The 25,119-nt window shown below is 48.8% G+C and overlaps 1 protein-coding gene across 1 annotated transcript; it reads right to left on the bottom strand.

The window, feature by feature from the left end:
- Positions 1–497: 497 nt before the first annotated feature.
- On the bottom strand, positions 498–5,954 carry Hsd11b2 (hydroxysteroid 11-beta dehydrogenase 2). Its single transcript, XM_047529343.1, has 5 exons — positions 5,597–5,954; positions 2,137–2,349; positions 1,833–2,018; positions 1,617–1,754; positions 498–1,435 (listed from the first exon to the last, which is right to left on the bottom strand). Exons 1-5 carry the CDS (start codon positions 5,859–5,861, stop codon positions 1,020–1,022), a joined length of 1,218 nt encoding a protein of 405 aa, XP_047385299.1. The 5' UTR covers positions 5,862–5,954; the 3' UTR covers positions 498–1,019.
- Positions 5,955–25,119: the final 19,165 nt, after the last annotated feature.

The following is a 25,119-nucleotide window of genomic DNA, read 5'->3' on the forward strand; positions in this document are numbered from 1 at the left end:
GCCTCCTTTGGGCCCTGATATCTCTCCAAGACCCCCAACTTCCCTCATGACCACATCCTTGCTGAGCCTACTGCTGCGGTCAGCAGCCCAGATTGCTCAGTATCAGGGAAGTCCCTGGAGGATAACCCCTTTTTCTGCCGGAAGTTCAAACGCAGAGATGAGCCTGGAGAGCTGGGCCTTGGCCCTGGAGGACCCACATGCCTCCCTAATTGCTTTACTGAGCCCTATGACTCCCTGCCATCATGATCATTACCCTCAATTCACTGTGAGGAAACCCAGTCCTAGGGATAAATGATTTGCCTGAGGTCAACAGAGGGGTTAGGGTGTGAACCACACAGTGTGCCAGGGGAGCCCAGTCAGGCCTGTGCCCACAGCCCTGGCCCCCATACTGAGCCCCAGGAGCTCCCCAGGCGGTTCCCAATCTCAGCTAGGCAGGCACACCCTGTTACCCAGGCAACCAGTCACCTCCTCCAAACAATACATTTCCCCCATTCTAGGAGAAATAAAATTTTGTCTTTATTTAAAAAGTAGCAATTGGGTAAGTTGGGTATGCAGTTCCTTGTGGCTTGGGGAGGGAGATTGGGCTTCTAATTGTTGAGCTGGTCAAGAGACAGTTGGAATTTAACCCTGGAATTGTAGCACTGAGGCACAGGTGCTAAGAAACAATCCTGGAAAGGTCCCTAATTACCCAGTCACTCCTTAGTTTGCAGAGGCAGGGTCCTGTCAAAGGCTGCAGCTAAATCTTACCTAAACTTCCCATTCATCTGGGTTCTCCAAGCTGTAGGGTGAAACACTGCGCCCAAGAAGGTCTTTGTGGGTTCGTGAAGCAGTAGAGAGGCCCAGAGGATCACTGGAAAACCTCATCCTGGACCTGGACTGGACATCTGCAGTGGGTGGGACTGGAGTTGTTTAGGCCAGGTTCTAGGGCAGACTTGAGGGGGTCATAATAGCCAGGGAAGAGCAAGGAGTGCTCACAGAGTCTCCTGTGCTGGAGCAGCTAGGCCTTATACACATATAGCTCACCGAGCTGCCCCTGGGGAAGGGTTTGGGTTTGGGTTTGGGTCCTGGGGTGTATCCTGGGCAGGTTTAGGGCCAGGATGGCTAGGCCGCAGTGCTCGAGGAAGACAGGGATTGATGAAGAAGTTCTGCAGGAAACGGCGCCGCAGGCCCTCTGGCAGGTAGTAGTGGATGAAGTACATGAGCCCCAGGCCACGACCTGGGTAATAGCGGCGGCGTGGCTGAGCTGCCAGCAGTGCATCAGTGATGGCATCTACAACTGGGCTGAGGTCTGGTAGGGCCAGGCCCAGCGAATGCAGAAACTGCCCATGCAAGTGTTCAATGTAGTCTTCACCATAGGCTTGCAGCAGCTCTGGTGGCAGGTTGGCCAGCAGCAATTGCTTGCGCTGTTCCCATTGGCTCACGTTTCTCACTGACTCTGGAGAAGGGGTAGCAATGTCAGAGGGAGGTCAGCTAGGAAGCCAAAAGCCAACAGTCTATTTAACCAGCACCTTTCCTCCAGCCAAAGCCAAGTCCATTCCTCAGACCTGTTCCTGCCCCCATAAGACTAGGCCCACCTGCTTCCCTGCTCCAGACCCCATGCATGCCCCAATCCTCACCTGTCTTGAAGCAGCCAGGCTGGATAACGCTAACTTTGATACCCCAGGGAAGCAGTTCACAGCTGAATATGTCCATGAGCAGTGCCATGGCTGCCTTGGAGGTCCCATAGGCTGCCAAGCATGGATATGGCATGTCTCCTGGGGATAAAATGGGGCAGGGTGAGGCAGCTCAGCCTCTTTTTCTGCTGCTGTCAGAGGAGGAGGGCTCTCACTCACCTGCTGGGCTGCCCACTGTTACAATGCGACCCTTTGAGTGGCGCAGGAGTGGCAGGAGGCCCTTAGTCAGCTCCAGTGCACCAAAGAAGTTCACTTCCATGCAGTTGCGGAAGGTGGCCACTGGAGACAGCTCCACATCAGCTACTACCTCATTGAAGCCTGCATTGTTGACCAGGCCCCACAGGCCTGTGGACACAAAGGTAGGAAGAGAAGCCTGAGGTCAGTTCAGTAGCAAATTTTAAATCCCTGTCCCTTTCAAACCCATCCAGCCATACTCTACCCTAGTGGAGCCAAGCCAACTGACCAGTGCTGGTGGTATGAGCCTTGGTGAACTCCAGTGCACGGCTAATGTCCGCTGGCTTAGTCAGGTCCATCTGCAGCAGCCTTAGGCGAGGGGAACAGCAGGCACGCAGCTCTAGGGCGCCGGGGCTATTCAACTCCAACACAGTGGCCAGTACCGTGAAGCCCATGGCATCCAGTTTCTTGGCCGTCTCCTTGCCAAAACCAGAGTCACAGCCTGGCCAGGGCAGGGCAGCTAGTGAATTCCCATGGTATCCAGCCCAAGACAGCCCAAGGATAATTGGGGTCTGGGTGGGATCCAGGTTCCTTGACTCTTAGTGGTAGCTAACAGCCTTCCCTCCTTCCCTACACCCACCTCTGCTAGGCTTTGTCTTTCTGTGACAGAAATTCCCTCTCTCCCCACAGCCAACTCATCAAATGTGGCTTTTGATCCTCACTTTACAGAAGAAACTGAGACTTAGTAATACTAATTTGCTTCCTGAAATTACCCAGCCAGCATAGAATAAGGTCAAGACTATTCCAGGTTGCCTGAGACCCTGCACCAGTCTCAATGCCCTCCTGGTTGCTCACATGCAGTTCCTGCACAGCTTCCCTTTTGTTTGACCCTAAGGCCCTTAAAGCAGCCTCCTCAATCTTTTAGTCCCATCTAGCTCCCTGAATTCATTCTCTACTTAAGTAGCCAGAGGGATCTTTCCAAAAATGACAATATCACTCTGTGGCTGAAAACTTTCCCAAGGAACCCCAGAGTCCTCAAGATGAAGCCCAAACTCTCTGGTATTATCCATCAGGCCCTGTCCAACCTGAGACTCTCTCCAATCTCAGTTTCAACTATTGTTCTAGGCTCTAGGCAAGCTAGAAACACACCCTCACCTCACCCTTGAACCCCCGCCCCAGACCCTTGCAATTCCAATCATGACAACAGTGGGATATTTTCTGAGCCCCAGACCACTTGCCCCCAGGAAGAGAATCAGGATGGATTGAGAACCGACCTGCATTTGAATTCTTTCCCAAACCCACAGAGTATGACTGGATGTTGGAGGCTTAATTTCTTCACATTAGTATGCATAGAGAAGAACCACCAGGTAGGGCCAGTGGGGGGATCTGTAGTACCTGATAACCCCGCCTCTTGATTCTGATTCAGGCTCTGTGGGTAGCCAGTAAGGGGAAGGGGAGGGCCAGTGAAGGAGAAGGCCCTCTGGACATCCCCCCTTGTCCTCCTGAACAGAAAGGCTGAAAAGCAGTTCTGCTTGCCCTGAGCACTCAGCACCCCCTCATTTCAGCCCTACCCCTGTGCTGAGGCAGAGAACAAAGTTGGGCAGGGGGCTGTGAGCTGGGTTTTGTGAAGCTGGGGGCCCACCAGCTTGTGTTATGGGGTCCTTTCAAAGGCAAGTCTGGCTGGGGGAGGGATGGGAAGTAGGGGGAGAGAAAGAGAGTGTTGGGGGGGGATGTCATGCCTGCACACATTTGCCTTGGCTCCCTCCCAAAACAGATAGGCCCTCCACAGGAAAACTAAAGCTCCCAGAGCCTCAGCTATGAGGTCCCAACATAGTAATTTATATATTACACACCTGCTTGCTCACTTGCATACATTACACTGGGTATCTGTTTGTACCTCCAATCTGCCTGGATGTTCACAAATGGGCTTAACACCTGCCACCCAGTCAGCACTTATGCATATAGGCACCCAGCCCAAACCCCCACCCCATGGTTTTGTCAAACAGTGAAGGGTGGGTGGCAGCACTGGCAGGCATGACACAGTGCTCTTAGGTAGGGCAGGACCTGGTCACTTAAGTGTCTTGTAGCCTGATGGTGACTGAGGAAACCCCAGAGGTGCAGGCATTGGGAAGACAGGAAACCAATGCTACAGGAGGTGGCGGTTTTACACCCAGAGATGGAGGGAACTCAGGTCTTAGAAAGTAGCCCTCCTCTCACCCCTCTCTCAGCCTCAGGTCAGGAGAATCAACAGCAGCAGCACAAAGATCTGAGGTCAATCTCAGGAAAGACTGCCCATTAGGGCCTCTAATACCTGCAGATGGCCTGGGTCTTGTTGAGGCAGCTCACAAACTAGAAGGCAGGAGGAGATCTGCCCTGCCCTTGGGGGCAGAGCCCATAACTTAGTTCTGGCTTCATGCTAGAAGGATCTGAAGGCTTTCCTTCCTCAAACCCCTGAAACTTGGGTCCCCTGAAGCTTCACACTACAAACTGAATTGGGTCTCTACCATTTAGCCTGAGCTCTGCTCCTTTTCCACTTCCTCTGCTAAAGCCCAAAGCCCTACCAGTTTGCATCATCCCCAACCTCTGCACAGTCTGGCTTCTTACCTGATATCCAAGGTCCCTCTCAAGGAAATCTCACATCCCACCACACCCCTGTAGCCAGACTGGTTATTGACTGTCCCCTACCCAGGCCATACTTATTCTTGCCTTAAGCCTTTGTCCCACACCCTTTCTCTGATCCAAGCCACCTTTCATATTTCACCCGTCTCAATGCATCCTCTGAGACCCAGCTCAAGGATTTCTTCCTGTGTTCTCCCAGTCCCATTTGATCATGCAGGGCCCCTAATGGACCCAGATCTCTGAGAAGCAAGTTTGCTTCTTCAGGACAGGACCAAATGCAAGAGCCCAGAGCACTTGTCCACAGCCATTATAGTTAAGGAAGAAATTGGGTTGTTCCTGCTCCCATACAATGGGCCAGTGGCCCCAGGCTTTCTCCCCACTCTCCACCTCTGGCTGAGTGCCTCCTTCCCCTTCCCTCACTCAGGTGACTGATGTATCCCCTATTCCAACAAAGAAAACTCAGTCAGGCTGCCCAGAGGCACCTGAGCCTTGTTCTCTGGGACCTCTTTGGACTTTGAGGACCAGGTAGGATGAGGGTGAGTTGTGGGGCGCAGACTCTCACTATCTCAGAAGTTTGGGGGTAGGTAGTTAGACCTAAGAGGCAGTTTTCCCTCATGGTGACCTCAAGACTATCTGAACTTCAAGGATTCCAGTGCGCTTCCTTTCTAAGCTCCTTCCTCTGACCCCAGGGAATAGGAGATGCGATGGCCCAAGTGGGAATATCAGGCAGAGTTCAAGAGATGACTATCCTCGGTCTCGTGTCCTTTGAAGTCCCTCAGAGTTCTGTTCCCTGCTACACGCCTCTTCTCACGTTTGTTCTCTTGCGGGGACACGCAGCATAAAAACCCCAAACTCCAGGAGGTTCCCCTTTTCTTAGCCACCAGTCAGTTTCCTTTGAGCACCTGCCCACTCCCTAGCTCACTTTCTTTCCAACACTCCCCGGAGCGGCAGGTAGTTTACCCAGACTTGGGGAGGTGCTCAGTGCTTCCTACTTGGCTCGATCCCTTGCACCCAGGGGAGGGGAAACTCACTCCTGGGCTTGGGAGCTCGCCTTGGCCATGCCCAAGGGGAACCCTCTAGGTGTGCGGTCCCGCCCTCTAGCCTGGATTCCCCGCGCTCCGCGCACTCACCGGTGATGAGCACCGCGCGAGTGGCCACCGGCAGGCGCAGCGGGCGCGCCAGGCGGGACAACGCGATCCAGCCAGCGGCAGCCAACACGGCGAGTGCGGCCGGCGGGGGCAGCAGGCGCTGGCACAGCCAGTCGAGCGCGGCCAGCAGCGCCAGCGCCGCCAGCAACGGGCGGCCCAGACGCAGGTCTGCGCGCAGTAGCTGCAGCAGAGCGCGGGCCGCCACGAGCAGCCAGGCGCCGCCCGACGGCCAAGGCCAGCGCTCCATGGCGGCTGAGCCTGGGCGGGGCGAGGGCCGGACTTGGGAGCGAGGAAAGGGACTCAGGGCCGGGACGCAGGGTGCAGGGGTACACCAGACTGGGTCGGGAGGGATACACGCTTTCTCTGCGGGCCCTCGGACCCAGCTTATAAAGAACCCCGGGGGCGGGGCGAGGGCGGGGCGGAGGCGGGCAGGGGTGGGGCTTTTCTCCACTTCACTCCTAGCACCCCCCGCCGGGCAGGTGTCCCCTCCCCCAGTCGCCCATCCGTCCCTCCCTCTCTGCCAGATCCGCTTTCGAAGAAGCCAGAACAAAGTCCTAAATTGCTGCGCGAGGAGGAGACTTTTGCTACGGGCTGAACTGAGGAAGGGGCCGGTGGGCCCAGGTCTGTGCCCTGCATCCTCTCACCCCTGAGCCCCCACGTACGCACCCAGGGTCACGAGCCGCTGCGCCCAGGTGAGCACATCCTGCTCACACTCGCTCGGGACATTTGAGGACAAGCTCAGCTTCCATTCAGGCACCCCACATGATAGTACCGCGGTGGCCTGGCGGAATACAGCTACGAACCAGTCCGCCCTCACCCGGCCACCGCCTGCCACACCCGTAGCCGTACGCGTGCGTGACCGGAGGTCCCTGGTGTGCATGTCCTACACCTGAGTAGCTAGTGGTCATAAAAATCCTCCTGGGGCAGGGTCTGGGAGAAGAGAACTGACCTTCCCTTCTTCATCCTTCCCTCCAGGGCTCATCTCTGGGGATGTACAACACCACCTCATGCCACTCAAGTATGTGTGTTTTTGGGAGGTGGGGGTCGGTGGAGGGCCAGAGGAAGTTTCTAGGTCTCTCTTACCTGTGCTGCTCGCCCCCTCCCACTGCAAGAGCCAAGCCAATGGGAACACCCAGAGAGTCAGTGAGGGCAGCCTCTAGGACAGGGTGGTCCCTGACCCGCTCCCCTGAATCCCCAGGGGATAAAATATGTGGTGTGTGGGTGCATATCCCTGCCTGTGTGTATGAAGGTCCTTGTCTGTGTGTGGCCTGATGCCCCCCTGCCCACCCCTGTGTCTGGCACCCTGTGCCTAGCTTCATGCCAGGGCTCTGCCAGGCAGTGGGAGTTGGTGCCAGTACCTGGGTGCCAGGCCTTATGCTGAGGAGAGAAGGTGCAAACTACTGCAGGAGGGGTGAGCCCTAGCTTTCCTGTGAGCCTCCAGGCCTTGCCCAGTGCCTCCTCCCTGCCCTCTCTGGGTCCTAGGAGGTTATGAACTTATCACAGCTCCCAGACCTGTTGCTCGTTGTCTCCTTTGCCCAGACTCTATGGCAGGGTTCTATGAAAATGCCCCCTCCAAAGCCCTCTCTGCATCCAGATATGACTTCTGATGGACCAGGGAGATCTCAGGGAGGGACTGGAAGAGGCTCTGAGTGGAGGACCCATCTCTGCCCAGAGCCACTCCTGTTCCTCCATCCATCCATCCTCCTGGAAGTATGGATGACAGGCTAGACCTGCCCTAGAAGGCAGGAGTTTCCTGGGGAGGGTGTGTATGCTTGACCTTGGGTACATTTACCTTGTGCGCCTGTGTTTGTATGTACTTATGTCCGGGGTTCCATGGCTTCTCTGTACCATGTGGTCATGTGGTTCCCTAAGCCATGATCCTTCCTGTGTGTGTGTGTGTGTGTGTGTGTGTGTGTGGTGGGGGTGCTTGGGGAGAGGTGTGTTTCTGGCAACTTTCTTTTCTTCAGTCTGGGTCATCCTGCTTCTGGAAACTCAGAGAAATATTCTTTATCTAAATCCATTGACTCTTGCTGCCCTGAATGCATAGCCCAGATTCAGAGGTATACACACATCTTGGCCTGGCTTCCTGCTCTGGGTTGTAGAACCTGCATTGGTCAGATCCCCCAGTTCTAGCCACCCAACTGAGAGTTGTCTATAGTTTCTCCAGCCTCAGACCATTAAGGACTTCCACTTGGGATCAGAGAGGGAGATAGAAGGGGGATCTTGGGGAGCCTTCAAGGTCAAGTCCACATAGATAGTTCCAGTGTTTGCCAGAGCAAAAATGGAAGGGTAGAGGGATGTAGGTAGATAAAAAAGGTGAAGGTGAGACTGAGAAGCAGTGTCCTACCCTGTCCCTTGAAGGACCCATGAAGGACTCTGATTCATCAGGAAGCCCATGATGGGAAGAGAGACTGGCTTAGACTTTGGATGTGGAGTATAGGATGGCTAAGATGGGAAGGGGTTATTTCCAGTTCAGCTTCTAGGGCACTGTGCCACCTCAGGTGGAACCAGTAGCCTTGTGAGATCTCAATCGTGGACTAGACTATCTGCCACATTATTATACACCCTCCTCATTCATCGCCTTCTTAGACCAGGAGGCCATGCTACCTTCTTCCTGGGATCTGTGCTTCAACTTCCTGTGCCCTCCTTAGCCACTGACCCCTTCCCCTCATGAGGTGGAGGTGTTCTAGAAATAGAGGGTAGTTCAGGCAGTCATAACTGGGAGGGGTTGGCCCAGCCCTGTCTGAGGCCTGGTGCCAGGTCGTGCCTGCCTAGGGGCAGACAACCAGCCTCTGCCAGAACCAGGAGTCTGGGCTGGTAGGGGCCTCCAGGGAAGAGAAGGGAAGGCGGGCAGAGGGCAGGAACCCTCACAGATAAGGTGGGGCCTGGGAGGGGAGAGGAATGAAGGGCAACCAGAAGGAACTAGCCCCTGGAGCCACCCCACCCCAAGTCCTCAACTTGCAGTTTTCCTTAGTCCTCTGTCCTACCTCCCAACCCGCCTTGAAACCTAGTTAGCAGAACACTTAGCATGCCCCAGGCTCTGGAGGAGGAGGGTCTGGGGTTGGCTGGCTGGCTGGCTCTGGTCTGCTCTGGCAGAGTCTAGCAGCTCACTGGCACCATCTGCTGGCCTATTGGGAGGGTGCAGCTATGAAGGGAATAAAGGTCAATGACTACTGGATTTGAGGATGAAGGAACAGAAGTCCTGAGTTGGGGGTGCCAAGTGGCAGTCTCTGAGAGCTCTCATCCTATATCCTCTTCCTGGATTACTGGGGCCAGGCACTCACTTATCACCTCTTCCTTCCTCTGTGGTCCAGCTCAGAGGCAACAGAATCCCAAGGAGCCTACCCTGCCCTCTGCTCACATCTGGCACAATGGCAGAGGGGCTCCTCTCTCTGCCAATGGCCAGTCCTTCCACCTCTTCTGTAGGTCCCATCATGCCCCATACTCAAGGACAGCAAATTTATTTATGTATTTAGTTTTTTCAGTACTGGGGGTTGATCTCAAGGGACCTTTACCACTGAGCTATATCCTTAGTCCTTTTTATTTTTTATTTGGAGACAGTCTCACTATTATCGCCCCTTCTGGCTTTGAACTTACCATTCTTCTGCCTCAGCCTCCTGGGATTACAGTCCTGCACCACCACACCTGGCAGCAAATTTTTATTGCCTTTCTAATGGGTTTAGACCCTGTGCTGGGCACCCTAAACCGAGCAATAAACCACTGGCCATTTTCCAGCAGAACTCTGGCTCTGCCCTCTCCCATTGGTAACCTCAATCCTAGAGTCCTTTCCCCAGGCATTGTTCTCACTTGCTCTCCCTCTGTTCTCAACCACATTTCTTTAAAGTTGCCTACAATCACTATTGACACTTTTCCTTCCCCCACTGTAATCCTGGGTCAGCTCCTCAACCTGACCTAACCAGATATAAATGACCTCCTAGTCCCATAAACCCATCTCTACCTTCTAACTGGCCCCCTTGAAGCCTCTGTCCTACTGGCCTGTTTTGATGACCTCAAGCCCTGTCTCCCCTGCACAGCCACTGCTGCTGGGTTTCCTCCTACCTCTTTGTTTCTCCTTAAACCTCCTTCACCAGCTTGTCCTCCTCATGGGTTAGCCTCTGGCTGTGGAGGCCTCATGTTCTTCCTGCCCTACCATGAGCTCATCTTCCTACTTACATGTTAGCAACGCCCATACTTCCTGCTCACCAGCCAAGGCCTCCTTCTTGCTGCCCTGGATGCCTCCCTTGGATCCAAATAGGCCTCTTGCTCTCAGCATGTCCAAAACTGGTCTCATAATCCTTCTGCGTCCTCCTCTCTACCACCCACCATCTCCACCTTCATTCCATGCATTGACTTCCAAATCTCTTACTCTATCTCAAGTCCTGGGTTAAGTGCAGAGGCCTCAAAATAATCCTTTAGAGTAGGTCTCACTGTCACCATTTTACATGCAAGGGAATTGAGGCTTCCAGAGACTTAGAAAATCATTCGAGATCTCAAACTCAAGTATATTGGATCAGCCCAAACATCCAAACTCAGGTGTGCCTGAACCCAAAGTCTGTGCTCTTGAAAACTGTTATTGCAGAGCTATGTTTGCCACATGCATGTCCTCTTAGACTTTATTCTAATGGCAAAGGAGAGCTTGGGATGATCTTCAGCAAGCACTCCTTCCCATTTGGCCAGGATTTGGGGAAAGCAGGAAGAGTGGAGGCCAGGAGTCTTGTTACTGCATCCAGATGAGGGATAGAAGCAGAGGTCTCATTTAGAAACAGCCCAAGGTGTCCATGTACATGCCAGGGCCGAGGTCAGAGGCAACTGGATGCTTGTGGGCTCCAGCACATCATACACGTGGCACGGGAAACCCGAAGGTTGCCATCTCACCTTTGAGTGCCCTAGGTGTGAACTGAAACCGCCCATTTTCTAGGCTGAGCACCTAGAAATCAGGCTCTTTGGTTCCCCCAGAGAAGAAGACAGTAAGACACAAGAAACTAGGAGTATCATTTGGGTTTTCAAACTGTCTGGCACCTCTGAATTCTTTTCCTGTCTCCGGGATTAAAGGCAGATGTTTGGGGATTGGGGTCCTTAGAGGTGGGAAACGAGTTCGTGCTCTGCAGTGTTTTCTAGACCAGCCTCAGGGGAAAAGCAAGCCCCAGCTGAGAGCACTTAGGAGAAGTACTTGGCCGACTCTGGGTGAGATCTGTCTTGGATCCTCCAGTTGAGACTTTGAGGATTAATAAACCTCTTTCACATTTATTGTGTGTTTGTTGCATGCCAGCATGTTTGTGCTCAGCTTGCTTCTACTTTATTTATTTTCCCTGCAAACATCATATCTCTGAAGCAGGTACTATCATTAGCTTCTTCCTAAACATAGGATATAAGCTCAGAGAAGTTAAATGACATGCCCAAGGTCACCCAGTCATCTAGACCCTATTCTCCTAACCACAGGGCATCGCTGCCCCTGTGATGGCATTATTTAGTGAATGACACCCAGGTGAAAAACTGTCAACCTTTCTTTATTTGCTTCTGGATTAGAAACATGTTTCTCCAAGGCAGAATTAAGGCAACTTAATTGTTAAAATTAATTCCAAAACTTGCTTCCTTACAGAGTCCATCACCCCTGATTCAGGCCTTTTCTTGGCAGAACAACTGCAAAAGATACAAAAATTAGTTGCTGTTGGCTGACTGGTGTCATTTATTTGCATATACATAATTCAACCCCACCCCTGGTGGCTAATACCCCCCTGGGGAAGCTGAGGCTTTTTTCTGATTGCTGGTGGGGAGGCTTGTGTGTGTTGTTTTTTAAAAATAAACTGAAACCAGATGGATGGGATTTTGTTCACAGTCTTGCCTCCAATTTTCTCCAGCGAATTCCTTGAAAAGGCAACCACCTATGAACGGTGCCTGTTCTCCACGGAGGTCCCTCACCGCTGGTATGCAAATAGCCAGTGGGGTTGGTGTTTCTAAAAGTAAAAACAAAAGGGAGAGGAGAAGAACTTTGTGGCCCCAGGGCTTTCCAGAATACAGGTCATCTTCTGGTGGAGCCCCAGTTTTAGGTCTGCCCTCACTCTCTTTACCCCTCCCTTGGGTTTAGGTTGGGCTGAGGAGGTAGGAGTCTTATACTACGCTTGAGTCAGAATCACCTGGACCAACCACCACATACACTCCATTTGTGGCACTAAATGTTGCCATGAGACCCCAGATCTCTGGATGGATTGATTTTTGACTTCAGGAGTTATCTCCCCCGAAAGGGACCCATAGCCAGTCATACTTCCATCCTGGAAAGGGCAGACGCTCAAAATGATTATTGAAATATTTTTAACCAATGGCCAATTTCAGAGTTTTGTAATGCCCCGGAGCCCCCGTTAAGTCATTCTCTATTCAGGAAGAAGAGGCAAGGGTGTGCCCATCCCTGTGCTAAAGAAAGTGAATTGGGCGTTGTCATAGTGAGGTAGGACCCAGTCCCCAGGCAGGGGAGAACAGTTCCCAGCGCTGACCTTCATTTCTAGCTCAGAACACTGTTCTTTTGGATTCTGAGATTTTTCAGAGAATTGTGTCAGGTTGCATAAGGTTTTGAGATATGAACACTCAAAGAAAATTCCACTGGGAGCAGGTCTGAGAGGCTCCAGGCACAGAATGTGCTTTAAAGTGTTCAAGGAAAAATTCAGGTGTCTCAACCCTCCACAATTTCTGAAGTAAAGTAAGTGAGAGTAGCCAACAACTTTGCATGCATGTACCATTCCCCATAGAAATGAGCAAGCAAAAAGATAGATTTCATGTTGAAAGAAAATCCCCCCCTCTGGGAGCCCTGCAGGGCCCAGTGGAGGTCATTTTCAGAGTGGGCAGCTTGGACAAGGCTGGTTGAAATGGAAATCCTTAGCAGGCCAGGACCTCTCTGTCTCTCTTTTCCTTTCTGCATCTTAGGTAACACAGTCTTCTAAGAAACATAAAATGAAAACTGAATTACTGGCAAAGAAGCCTTAAACTCTTTGGTTCCTAGGACTCTGAGGACACATTTTCCACACACAATGATTTTTATTTCATTCGCCTCAGAGGAGTGGCCCTCCAGCAGCTCTGTTGCATAAGGTGCTGGTTCTAAACACCTTGTCCCTAACTGGAGACACAGAGTAGGTTTAATCTAGGTCTGAGAAGAGTTCTGGAAGGGTGACATTGTATTCCAAGTCACACTGGTTATAGTCAACAGGAGAGCAGCCACAGACTTCTCACCAAGGAAGCAGAGTGGAATATTTTAAATACCAAACAGCACTTTTTGCTTAAAGCACAAAGTGGTCATAAAAACCACTTAACAAGGGAAAATTAATGGAAGGAAGATGTCTTGAATGTAGGGGGAAAAAAGGTTTTACAAGGGACGTGGAAAAATATATTTACTATGTTGAAGGGATAGTATAGGAAAGCCCCTTTTTTTTCTTTTCCTTTCAGTGCTAGGATGGAACCCACGACCTCGCACATACTCTCACTGACTTATATCCTTAGTCCAGAAAAGTAATTTTTTTTTGTTACTGGGATGGAACCCAGGGACCCTCTACCTCTGAGCTACACCTCCAGCCCTTAAAAAAATATTTTTGAGACACAGTCTTACTAAATAAATTCGTTGAAGCTGACTTTGAACTTGATATTCTTCTGCTTAGCCGCCCAAGTAGCTGGAATTACAGGTGTGTATCACTACTCCTAGCTCCAGGAAAGTCAATTTTACACAAAATAATTCAACAAGTGACTATTTACTTTACCAAAGACTTCACAGAAGAATTCCTATAAGGCATACTATTCTTTCATTTGTTCTTTCCTTCTGTCCTTCAACATGCATTCATTGAGTGCTTACTGTGTTCAACAGGAATTTATTGAGTGCTCTTTTAGGAAAGTAGTAGTGAGTAGGACAAACATCATCTCTCCCCTGTGAACCCTCTGGCTGACTGGAAGAATAGCCCTGAATTAGATCATTACACTGTGGAGAAGCCACAGACAGAGGAACTGGAAAGGAGAATCTTTTGGTCTGTGGGAGTGAGGGCCTCTGCTATTCTGGAGTAAGAGAAAGCAGTCCTGGAGGAAGCAGTGTTTCAGGTAGTGTGAGCACCAAGTGCAGGTTCTGCTGGCTCAGACCAGGGTGGTTTGAGCCAGCTCACCTAGGAGTCTCCTCTGGCAGTTCCCACAGTCATGAGAGCCAGCCTAGAATGGAGGGAGCCCAGTTCTTCCAGGAAAGGAAGGGCAGTCAGAGAGGTCACAGAGATCAGCCAGAGTAAGGAGGCAGGCGAGGCTGTGGTGGCTTTGATTCTAATTTCATGGTATATGGGAATACCTTGCTGAGCATGATGGCACATGCTTATAATCCCAACTATCTGAGAGCAGAGGCAATAGGAGGATCACAAATTCAAGGCCAACCTCTGCGACCTACTGAGATCCTATCTCCAAAAAGAAAAAGATCTGGGGATGTAGCTTAGTGGTATAGTGTGCCTGGGGAGCAGGGAGAATTGAGGGTTGTAATCAGGAAGTAAAATAATTAGCCTGGCTTTGTTTTTTCCCAAAGCCACCATAGGCTGTGAAGAGAATGGACTGGTGGGAGTGGGGATGGGAGCAATGATTCCCCAGTGGATGCAGGAAGACTGTTGTTCTGACCAGGCAACGGATGCTGGTGGCCATATGGAGAAGCCAAGTTGATGGGCTGACTCATCCAGGGCCCATTGAAGAGGACACTGTGACCCAGACAAAGCAGACCCAGAGAGCAAGAGTTCTGGTTTCCCACCTCCCACCGAGGCTAATTTGATAATTAAATTTAATTGCATTCATGGATGAAATGGAGAGCATCAGTGAATGGACAAAGAACTTTCAGATTATACACCAATGACTACTCCCTCTCTGTGTGCTTTATCTGCATGGTCAATTTTCAGGCTGCATTGAAGCCCTGTGCAGCAGCTATTGGTACCCCTACTTTACATACAAGCAAATTAAGATTCAGAGAAGTTGAAAGATTTGTCTAGGGTCACCATCTGGTTGGTGACTGTCAGAGTTGGGATTGAAATGGGTAATCACCCATCTGCCCTGGGATAGGTGAAAAGTCTCAGGAATCCTGCCAGTGCACTGATTTTGATTGAGGACCTATTGCTGGCTCAGGTCCAGGGTAGAATGAGCCAGCTCTGCCTGCCCAGGAGTCTCCTCTGGTAGTTCCCAGGAGTCATGTAAGCCAACTCTCAGTCTTCTCATTTGCGTGCATTCCAGCCATAAAAACACAGTTGGCCTTTATCTCCAGTGACTGGGGCTTGTCTATCCTGGGCAGACCTGTCCTGCTAGTCAGAGGCAACAGCTCTGGGCAGGAACAAGCCCAAGGGACTAACTTCTGTACCAGAAAAATGTGTCACGTTTTCATAGAAATTGCCCCCTCCCCCAGGGTAGTGAGGAGAGAAGCTGGGACAACACTCCCAGTAAAGGGAAACCTGTGGGAAAAGGCCCGAGGGTAAAGCAAACACAGCTGGTTCCAGTAGCTGAGGTCATCACAGAGGACAGAAGTGGGCTACATGGACCATGGAGGACAGAAACTCTCTGAGCAAGGCCTGGGAAGCCATGCTTCAGCTTTTCCAGTGATCCTAAAGGCAAAGGGAGCCCTGGAGGTATCAAACAGGACTGACTGATGGGGTGATGTTTTTGCATTAGGAAGAGTTCTGTGGCACCCACCTACCTGGGAGCAGGCAGCCTATAGTATTCCTCAGTCAGTGACGCCATGGACAGGGTCAGCTTCTGCATTGGAGAACTCATGACGTTGATAAAATCAGAGAGAACATGATGGAACTCCCAGTGCCTTTAGACAGCAGACTCGGGAAAGGGATCTTCTGAGGGACTGGCCTGCCATCACTCAGAGGGATATGAGGGGAATCTGAGCTATCGCTTGGATTTTTTTTTTTTTTTTTTTTTTTTTTTTTTTTTTTTTTTGCTGTTGTTGTTTCAAATGAAAACAACTGTAACTGGTTATATGTAGGTTCACTTACTCCTAGTTGAAACCCACTGTAGCCAGGAGTGGTGTTGCATGTCTGTCATCCCAGTTACTGGGGAGGCTGAGACAGGGGGATTGCAAATTCAAGACCAGCCTCAGCAACTTAGTGAAACCCTGTCTTGAAATAAAATTAAAAAATGGAGCTGGGGCCAGGTACCATCAATAGCTGAATGGATTAAGAAAATGTGGTATATATACACAATGGAGTTTTACTCAGTCATAAAGAAGAATGAAATTAAGGCATTTGCTGGTAAATGGAAGGAACTGGAGAACATCTTGCTAAGTGAAATAAGCCAAACTCAGGAAATAAAGGGTTGAAAGTCTTCTCATATGCAGATGCTAGAGCAAAATAAGGAAAATAAGGTGATGGGGGAGGGTGTTCAGATATCATAAAGTCATAGGGAAGATCAGTGGAGTAGAAGGAGATCAAGAGGGAGGGAGGAGGGGGGAGGAAGGATGGGAAAGGGGAGAAAATGTGAAATGAATTCAACAAAATTAAATGTATATGTATGAATATGCCACAGCAAATTCCACCTTTATGTATATCTATAAAGCAGCAATAAAAAATAAAGAAATAGCCGGGCGTGGTGACATATGCCTGTAATCCCAGCAGTTTAGGAAGGAGGTTGAGGCAGGAGGATCATGAGTTCAAAGCCAGCCTCAGCAACAGCGAGTTGCTAAGTGTCTCAGTGAGATCCTGTCTCTAAATAAAATACAAAATAGGGCTGGGTATGTGGCTCAGTGGTTGAGTGCCCCTGAGTTCAATCCTCAGTACCAAAAAACATAAAAAATAAAAGAATAAAGAAATAAACAAGTGAAAGAAAGACTAGTAGAATAGAGGAAGGAGAATAGGGGGAGGGAGGAGGGGAAAGAAAGGGAAGAATAGGGATGAGACTGAAATGGATAAATCAAATTCCATGCATGTATGATTTTGTCAAAACAAACCTAACTATTATGTATAACTATAATGCACTAATAAAATAAATAAATAAAAATGGTACTGGGCATGTAGCTCAGTAGTAGAATGCCCCTGGGTTCAATCCCCAGTACCACAAAATAAGCAAACAAACAAACAAAAAACCCCACTGTATTTGTTTCCCCTTGCTGCTGTAACAAATCACTGCAAACATAATGCCTTAAAACAATACAAATTTTTTTTGGTACCTGGGATTGAACTCTGGGGCACTTAAACATTGAGCCACATCCCCAACCCTTTTTTTTTCTTTATTTTTTATTTATTTATTTATTTTTGTGGTGCTGGGGATTGAACCCAGGGCCTTATGCTTGTGAGGCAATAACTCTACAAACTAAGCTATCTTCCCAATCCACTCCAGTCCTTTTTTGTATTTTATTTAGAGACAGGGCTCACCGAGTTACTTAGGGCCTTACTAAGTTGCTGAGGTGGGCTTTGAACTCTAGAGCCTCCTGCCTCATCCTCCCGAGCTGCTGGGATTATAGGCATGCACCACCAAGCCTGATTCAAATGTTTTATCTTATGCTTCTGGAGGTCAGAAGTTTGCAATGGGTCTCACTGAGCTAAAGCCAACATGACAGCAGGTTGTTTCCTTCTGGGGGCTATAAGGGAGCCCATTTCCATGCCTGTCCCAGCATCTAGAGGCCACCTGCATTCCTTGGCTCATGGCTCCTTCTTCATCTTCAAAATGCCTTTACTATGCTGACCTCTGTTTCCATCATCACGTCTTTCTCCTACTCTTACCCCACAAGGGCCCTTGTGATTACCTTGAGCCTACTCAGATAATCCAGGGTCATCTCCTCCACTGAGATCCTTAACTTTATCTCACTGGTAAAAATCTCTTTCAACTTGTAAGGTAACATATCCACAGGTTCTTGGGATTAGGACATGGACATTTTGGGGAGGAGGCTGTTATTCAGACTAATACACACTTTAACAAATAAAGAAAAAGAAAGATCAGTCTGGCAGCTGGGAGGACAATGGACTGGAAATAGTTAGACTGATGTTAGGGTGACCAAACAGGCAGTTGCGCAAAGGTCAGTAAAGAAGATGCTGGTTGTTTGTCTAGCTGGTGGTTTGTTAGGTTGGAGGGAAAGACTGGACACAGGACATGCTTCAGAGGAAGGACAGCCTATACTAGGGGGCTATCCAGGTTAGGTGGGCAAGAACTGGAAAGAGAGATGTGGGAAGATACCTGAGTATAGAGATGGGCTGGTGGGATACATGACAGTTCCCTTTGGAGGGCCCAAGGGGCAAAGCAGGTTAATGTCAAGGACAAAGAGGGCATCTAAGACACCCTTGGGACATCCAGGAGAGGTGCCATAGAGGTAGGTGGATCCAGGGTCTAGAGGGCTGTGATTCTTGGGTTCTTCTCCTTTTATGGGCATACATGGATTTACCCTCCCTCCACCCACACTGATTTCTGAGTTACTATCTCTATTTGGTTCTAAGTTCTCCACTTCCAGATAAGAAACGAGGAGACATCTTGTTTCTGAAGCCAGGGTAACCTTGATATTTATTCCACACAGAGTTTGAAATTTTTTTTTTTTTTCTGGTGCTGGGGGTTGAACCCAGGGGCATTTAACCACTGAGTTATATTTATTTAGAGAAAGTGTCTCACTAAGTTGCTTTAGGGCCTTGCTAAGTTGATGAGGCTGTCTTTGAACTTGAGATCCTCCTGCCTCAGCATCCCCAATGCTGGGATTACAGGCATGCACCACCATGTCCGGCTTGGAGTTTGAGTTTTATCAGAATTGAAAACATGAATTTAAATTATAGAGAGCTTAAGTCACTTGCATAAGAGCCCACAACTGGCTTATGACAGAGCAGAAAGAGTTACGTCACTTTTATTGCATGCTTGTGATTTACACATTTTAGAGATAGGGGTGTTTTCTGTCCCTATCTGCCCATTCTGAGTAGATAGTCAACTAGCCCTACTCACCATTTTGGGGCCCTGGAGATATGGAAAAGATGACAGCAGAAGACTCATCCTGTCTTTTTTTTTTTCCATCCTGTCTTTTGAGAAGGACTGAGCTCACAGGAGGATCTATTCTGAGTGTCCCCAAGGAGAAGGAGAGAGGGAGCTTTCAGGCAGCCCAGCTCAGCAGGGGTTACCCTAGGCAAGGAGAGGGAAGAGAGTCTCAAACCCTGTTGTCTGTTCCCTAGCAGAGCCTAAACTTGAAAATCCTTGAGGACTGAGGCAATAGGGGTGTTCTCAGTACCAAAAAGAACCCACAACTGGAGGATTTTTGCTGTAGAAAATCAAGATCCCCTAGGAATGAACTGGGAAAGCAGAGTCCAGTGAAGACCAAAATTGAATTTCCCATCAACTTGGAACATGGGGACTCCCAGAAGGATATATGATTTATTTGGGGGCAATAAAGAAATGAGATATTTTGCATTATTTATGTTAAGTTCTTATACTTGACACTGTATTATTGGGTGCCTGCACTTTCAGTAGTGCAGTTTATTTGTCTAGATCTATCTGCCCCTCAACTTGTAATCTCTTGAAGGGCAAGAATCTTGTGAGTGTTCCCCACACTATGGCCGGTGCCCAGCACGTACTCATTAGAGTGCAGGTTGACTGGGGTCTTCCTGAGAGTGGTGGTCTCAAGGGGAGAAATTGGATAGGGGATGCATTTGGGACAAATCAGATAGACAAGTTGTGGATGGATGGTGGTGGTGGTGGTGGTAAGTGGATTTTCTCCAAGGAAAGATTAGGGGGAAAATGCGGGTGCGGGGGTTAGGCTGGCTGGGGCGCCAGGGGGGTCCCTGGCAAGCCCCGCCCCGAGCCGGGGTACCGGCGCGAAGTGACGCAGCGCGGTTTGGCCGCTGTGGGGCGCCGTAGCTCGCGCTGTTGCCGGGGGAACGGGCCTAGCGCCGGACGAGAGAGGTCCAGCCCGCCTTGTCCTGCCAGGGCTCTACAGCCAGCCCGCCCGACGAACCGGAGGAGTCGCCAGCCCGACCTCCATCCGGGATGGGGCCCCGCTCCGGGGTGTGCTGCCTCCCGGTCCGGGGGACCTCATCTGCCGCGACCATTTGAAGCCGGGCTGCCTGTGGAGGGTGGACGGCCAGGTCCCCGGCCGAACCACTGGCCTGACCTTGGCAGAGCCGATCTGGCACCGCTGCCACCACGCACAGGTGAGGAGCAGTCGCCGCGTTTCTCACTTCGGAGCCCGGCGTGAGCCACGGTGTTGCGCCGCTGCTGCTGCCTGCCCGGGCCCTGAGCTCACCTCGACCAGGAGCCCGCGGCCTGGGCTCCATGGACCCAGCAGAGCGCTGGGCATCTAGCGTTCATCAGGTCCGCAGATCATCATTGCGCGCTCACTGTGTGCGCCAGGCTCTCTGCCAGGAGCCGGGCCACGGAGGGCTCAGAACAGACGCAGCCTGTTTCCAGAACCCGCAGAGTATGAAGGAGGGGGTGGGGAGCAGGCGCCAGACACATGACTAAAGTGACTTTAGGTCGGGTTAAGTGCTCTGGATATGAAACGGAGGGGGTGGTCAGGGTTGGTCTGTTTTAAAAGGTGACTTTTAAGTTAAGAACTGGAGGTTGGAAAGGAGCCAGCAATGTGAACAGGGGAAGGGTGTTTCTGGAGGAGGGAAAAGCAAATAAAAAGGTCTGGAGGCGTTGGAGTACTGTATGGAACAGAAAGGACAAGGGGAGCCCTGAACTCCCCGGGTAGGGGTTTCAATTTTATTGTAGCAGTTTGAGGAAATCACTGAAGAATTTTGAAAAGGTCAAATTTTGAAAAGCTCACCTTAGTTTGACTGCTGTGGGGAAGTCAGTTGATGGCTATCCTAGTTCTGCCAATCTAGCGGTGCCTTCTAGAACTTACTGGGCCTCCTAGAACTCTCTGGGCCTCGGTGCCCTCTCTGTGCAAGGGGACGTTGTTCTGCATGTTATTCATGAGAGAGAAAGTAAGGGACCATACACATCTGAGACCAAAGAGTAGAGAGATCTATGAGAACAGTTGGAAATGATAGGACCTACCTCATAGTGTTTTGAGGGTTGAATTAAGTGAATTCCATCGAAGCACTTAAAGCCTGACCCAGAATAAGTGCCTCTAAATGTTCCTGATGGCTATTATTATCATTGAAACACTGTAGGAGAGCAATGATGGAGGCTTGGATTAGGGTGATGGCAGCAGGGAGGGTAAGAAGTGGCTTCACTTCCTTTACTGAAGGAGAGCTGGATTCATGCATAGATGAGGGGTGGTCCTTGCTTTTGTGGAACTGGTGGTTCACTGTGGGAGACCTGGTCTGTAAACAGATAATCAGAAATATGCAATAAAAGCAACAGTGGTGCTTAATTAGCCATTTTCCCCCCTTTGTTTGGTTTTTGTTTTTCTTACTTTGTCCTATCACAGCTTTGTTCTTAATGACTGATCTTGGTGGGTGTTCCCCCAGGCCTGGCTTCTTCTATAGTCATATGAGTTGATTTCCTGGTTAAAATCAACAACCCTTGCCTCTCTTAAATGACCTTGTTTCTGTTCCCTGTTGCTCCCTCCTTTTTGTCCTCTTTCCTTCACTTAACTTGGATCCCAAACAGTTTGTAGTGGTTGCTGTGGGAGAATGGCACAGAAATGTTTGTACACATGTCAACTCAGAAATGATTGAGGTTTCAAGCTTTCCTTGCCATAGCAACTGACTTCAGCATATTGTTTATGAGAGAGAAAGTAAGGGCCCAGACACATCTGAGAGCAATGACTGGAGAGGTCTTTGAGAACAGCTTGAAGTTACAATTTATTTTCTGGGAATTTTGTGATATGCATCCCTTAGTCAAACTATTGATACTTCTCAGAATTTTAAGGCCAAAGATTTTTCTGGCACCTGTGGGGAATTTTAATAAGCAAAGTGCTTGCCCATAAAAGTCTTTTATATAACAACGTTTTGCACTGTAAAACAACGTGCATCATGAAACATTTTCTTTCCAACTTCCCTTTATGTGGTTAAAATTGGACTTTTGTACTCTGTTGTTAAATCTTCCCTATTAAAACACAGTTTTCTAAGTTTTTGTTTTTAAATGGGCATCTATTCAATCTTGGTGAAAAATATTTCAAAAGTGGATCCTGGGAAAAAAATGAAAATTTGTTTAGAAATACCTGCAGAAAAATCTCTCACATAGAAACCATGAAGTCTCTAGGAGAAAGAAAAGATGCTCGGGATGAAACTTCCCTGCAGAGCGTAACTTCTCTCTAGGTTGTGGAGGTCAAGCAGCGCTGAGCTGGCCTTTGACTGAGGACTAGAACAGGGTCCTGCACAGCCACTCAGTTGTGCCATCTAGGGTCTGATTCCAGATTTGATAAGACATCTGACAGTGCTAGGAGGTTCTGTGGTTCTTCCTCAAAATTCTGCAGCTGAGCAGCTCAGAATTGCTTTCAAGAGTAAGAAAGCACTTAACTAAAACAAGTACTCTTGTTACATGATTGTTAGGCAGGAATTCCTGGTCTGTTTGGCCTGGTACAAAGCTCTGTATTACACTAATATATTTGGTGCACATGGCAACCCAGTAGGGCTAGGAGGGGAAAAGGTGACATCCCTTATTTATTTATTATTTGACATAATGATAATAATTTGAAATAATAATTGTGTGTGTGTGTGTGTGTGTGTGTGTGTGTGTGTTGCTGGGGATCAAACTCAGGGCTTTGCATATGTTAAGCATGTACTCTACCACTGAACTACACCACTCAGTTCACTTGTTTTTAAAGCAATAACTGCTCATGATAAAAAATTCAAACAGTATCAAGATATATACAATAAAAGGAAATCTCTGGGGCTCGAGTTGTAGGTCAGTGGTAGAGTGCTGGCCTAACGTGTGTGAGGCCCTGGGTTTGATCCTTAGCACCACATAAAAATAAATAAATAAAATTAAGGTATTATGCCCATCTACAACTAAATATATATATAAAACAAATCTTTGTCTCAGCCCCAGCCCTTGGGCTCCTAGATCTTCCCAAAGGCTGCCCTATATTTGGTTTCTTATATTTCCTTCCCAAGAGAATTTGAACTTATAGAAACATAAATGTCTATTTGTCCCTTGGTTTTTATTGACTTGGTAGCTGATTCTGAAGCTCCACATCTTGCTTGTTCACTTAACTGTGTATCAAAGATCATTTTGTCCTTTGCTTTTGATGTTGTATAGCATTTCTTCATGGGGATGTGCCATAGTATTTTATACTTGTTTTTGTCCTTTAGTATTACAAACGACATTGTAATGAATCTTTGTGTCTTTTGCAAGTACATATATATATAAGATAAATACCTACACATGGAATGTCTGGGCCAAAGAGTATGTGTTCTCCATTTTGGTAGACAATGCCAAATTGTCTTTCAGCTACTTTTTTGAAAGATGAGTAAAGAAGAGACCCAAAGAGGTAGATCCATGAAATTTGCCTCTAGGTTCCTCCATCTATGAGCAGCAGTATAGGAAACAGAAAAAGACTCTATCTCCAGGCCTAGCCTTCTTCCCTGACTCCAACCTATCTCTCCCCATTGATGGCTCAGGTCCCTGAGCCCTCCAAGATCCCACTTCAGTCCTGTCACTTTCTTCTCTGACCCCAGAACCCCACCCTCTCAGTTCCTTGGCCTTTCCCGACAACTCCCTTTAGTAGTTGAATTCATTCTGAAGTCCTCAGACATAGTGCAGAAATTGCAGATATCCAGGATTGGGACTTTGTGCCTTAGTTTGGGTTTTTTGGGACAATGCCATGCATACATTTCAGAACATTTCTTTTTTTTTTTTTTTTTTTTTTTTGTGGTACTGGGGATTGAACCCAGGGCCTTGTGCATACAAGGCAAGCACTCTATCAGCTGAGCTATATCTCCAGCCCATGGCCGGCTCTTTTAATCAAAATCTTAAGCTGGGCACAGTGGCCACACCTGTAATCCCAGCAGCTCGGGAGGCTGAGGCAGGAGGATCACAAATTTGAGGCCAACCTCAGCAATTTAGCAAGGCCCTAAGCAATTTAACGAGACGCTGTCTTAAGATTAAAAAACATAAAAAGGGCTGGGGATGTGGCTCACTGGTTAAGTGCTCCTGGGTTCAATCCTTTGTACCAGAAAAAAAAAAAAAAAAAGAAAAAAAAGTATAATCAAAATCTTGCTGGATGTTATGATGCACACCTGTAGTCCAACACCCCCCAAATTAATCAAAATCTATATGTGTGTGTGTGTGGTACTGGGGATTGAACCAAGGGGCACTCTGCCACGAGCTACATCCCCAGCCCCTCCCCCCCTTTTTAAAAAAATTTGAAACAGGGTCTTGCTAAGTTAATGAGGCTAACCTCGAATTATGACCTTCCTGCCTCTGGTTCCTGATTTTCTGGGATTACAGGTATGCTGTACCACACCCAGCTTTTTAAATTTGTTTTTTGATACTGGGATTGAACCCAGGGGTACTTTACTACTGAACTACATCCCTGGTTTTATTTTTTATTTTGAGACAGGATCTCACTAAGTTTCTGAGGCTGGCCTCAAACTTCTGATCCTTCTGCTTCTATCTCCAGAGAGTCTCTGGGATTATAGGTGGGCATCACCAAGCTTGGCCATGCCCAGTGTATGTGTGTGTGCGTGGTGCTGGGGAGCATGCTAGGCAAGTGCTTTACCAAAGTGCTACATCCCCAGCACTTTTCTTTGGTTGTTTTATTTTGAGACTGGTCTTGCTAATCATCCTGCCTTAGCCTCCCGAGTAGCTGGGATTACAGGCAAGTACTACCATACCCAACTAATCAAAATCTTTTGGGCCAAAAGAATTTGAAGCCACCAACTAACTCTGTGAGAGAAAATATCAGCTAAGAGTTGACTGCCCAGACTTTCAGGGCAGGCAGCATGCCTCCTGATCAGCTTGGGTATCTATTCCTGAGTGCTGCTACTGCCTTGAAGGAATTCTGCCCAACAGCAGCATCCTTCCTACGAAGTCTCAGATAAATGGTGCCTCTCTGGGCCAACAGTACCCTGATTTGGAGTCAAAACTTTGCCCAGGGATGTTTATAGCAAGTCCCTGACCTTAGACTGTGACTCCCCTTGCCTCAGAAATTTGGGATTTAGCAACTTGAGAGGTGCCTCCAGCCACCTCTGGGCAGTAGGGACATAATCACCACATTCCTGTTTCTCTTGGGAACTCCTTCAGGGTACAGGGCTGTTCTGGTGTGGGAATGATAAATGGAAAGCCAGGTTTTAGATGTAAATTCATAGGTTCTCTTCAAAGTAGTTGTCCTGATGATGGTGTCCCTGGAGAGCCAATGTGCAAGCCACAGAGATTTGCTCCAGAAGGGAATTGCCCAATTCAACTGTATTCACAGGTCTTGACCTGATGACCGTACAAAGATTTGCTTTTCTGGGGGCATTCTAAATAAAATCTTGCCAGCTCTTTGATCACCTTTGTCTGGAGGTGACAAGATTAAAATGAATTCATTGTAGTACTACTTATAACAGTGTAGTCCTTGGAGTCACTGACTTAAGAATGCAACATCAACCAACCTCATCAATTCGGGCATAAGCCTTATAGACTATCAGATGCTGTAGCCACAGTCTGGAGATAGG

Source organism: Sciurus carolinensis, chromosome 16 (assembly GCF_902686445.1).
Source record: "Sciurus carolinensis chromosome 16, mSciCar1.2, whole genome shotgun sequence".
In the NCBI taxonomy this organism is placed as follows: Eukaryota; Metazoa; Chordata; class Mammalia; order Rodentia; family Sciuridae; genus Sciurus; species Sciurus carolinensis.

What these genes read in the sequence shown, in the direction of transcription:
- Hsd11b2 (XM_047529343.1), bottom strand. Translation starts at nt 5,861, where the DNA reads ATGGAGCGCTGGCCTTGGCCGTCGGGCGGCGCCTGGCTGCTCGTGGCG. An exon ending in TCGCGCGGTGCTCATCACCG is followed by an intron (nt 2,350 to 5,596) that starts GTGAGTGCGCGG and finishes TGCCCTGGCCAG; the next exon opens with GCTGTGACTCTGGTTTTGGC. An exon ending in AACAGTGGGCAGCCCAGCAG is followed by an intron (nt 1,755 to 1,832) that starts GTGAGTGAGAGC and finishes TTTTATCCCCAG; the next exon opens with GAGACATGCCATATCCATGC.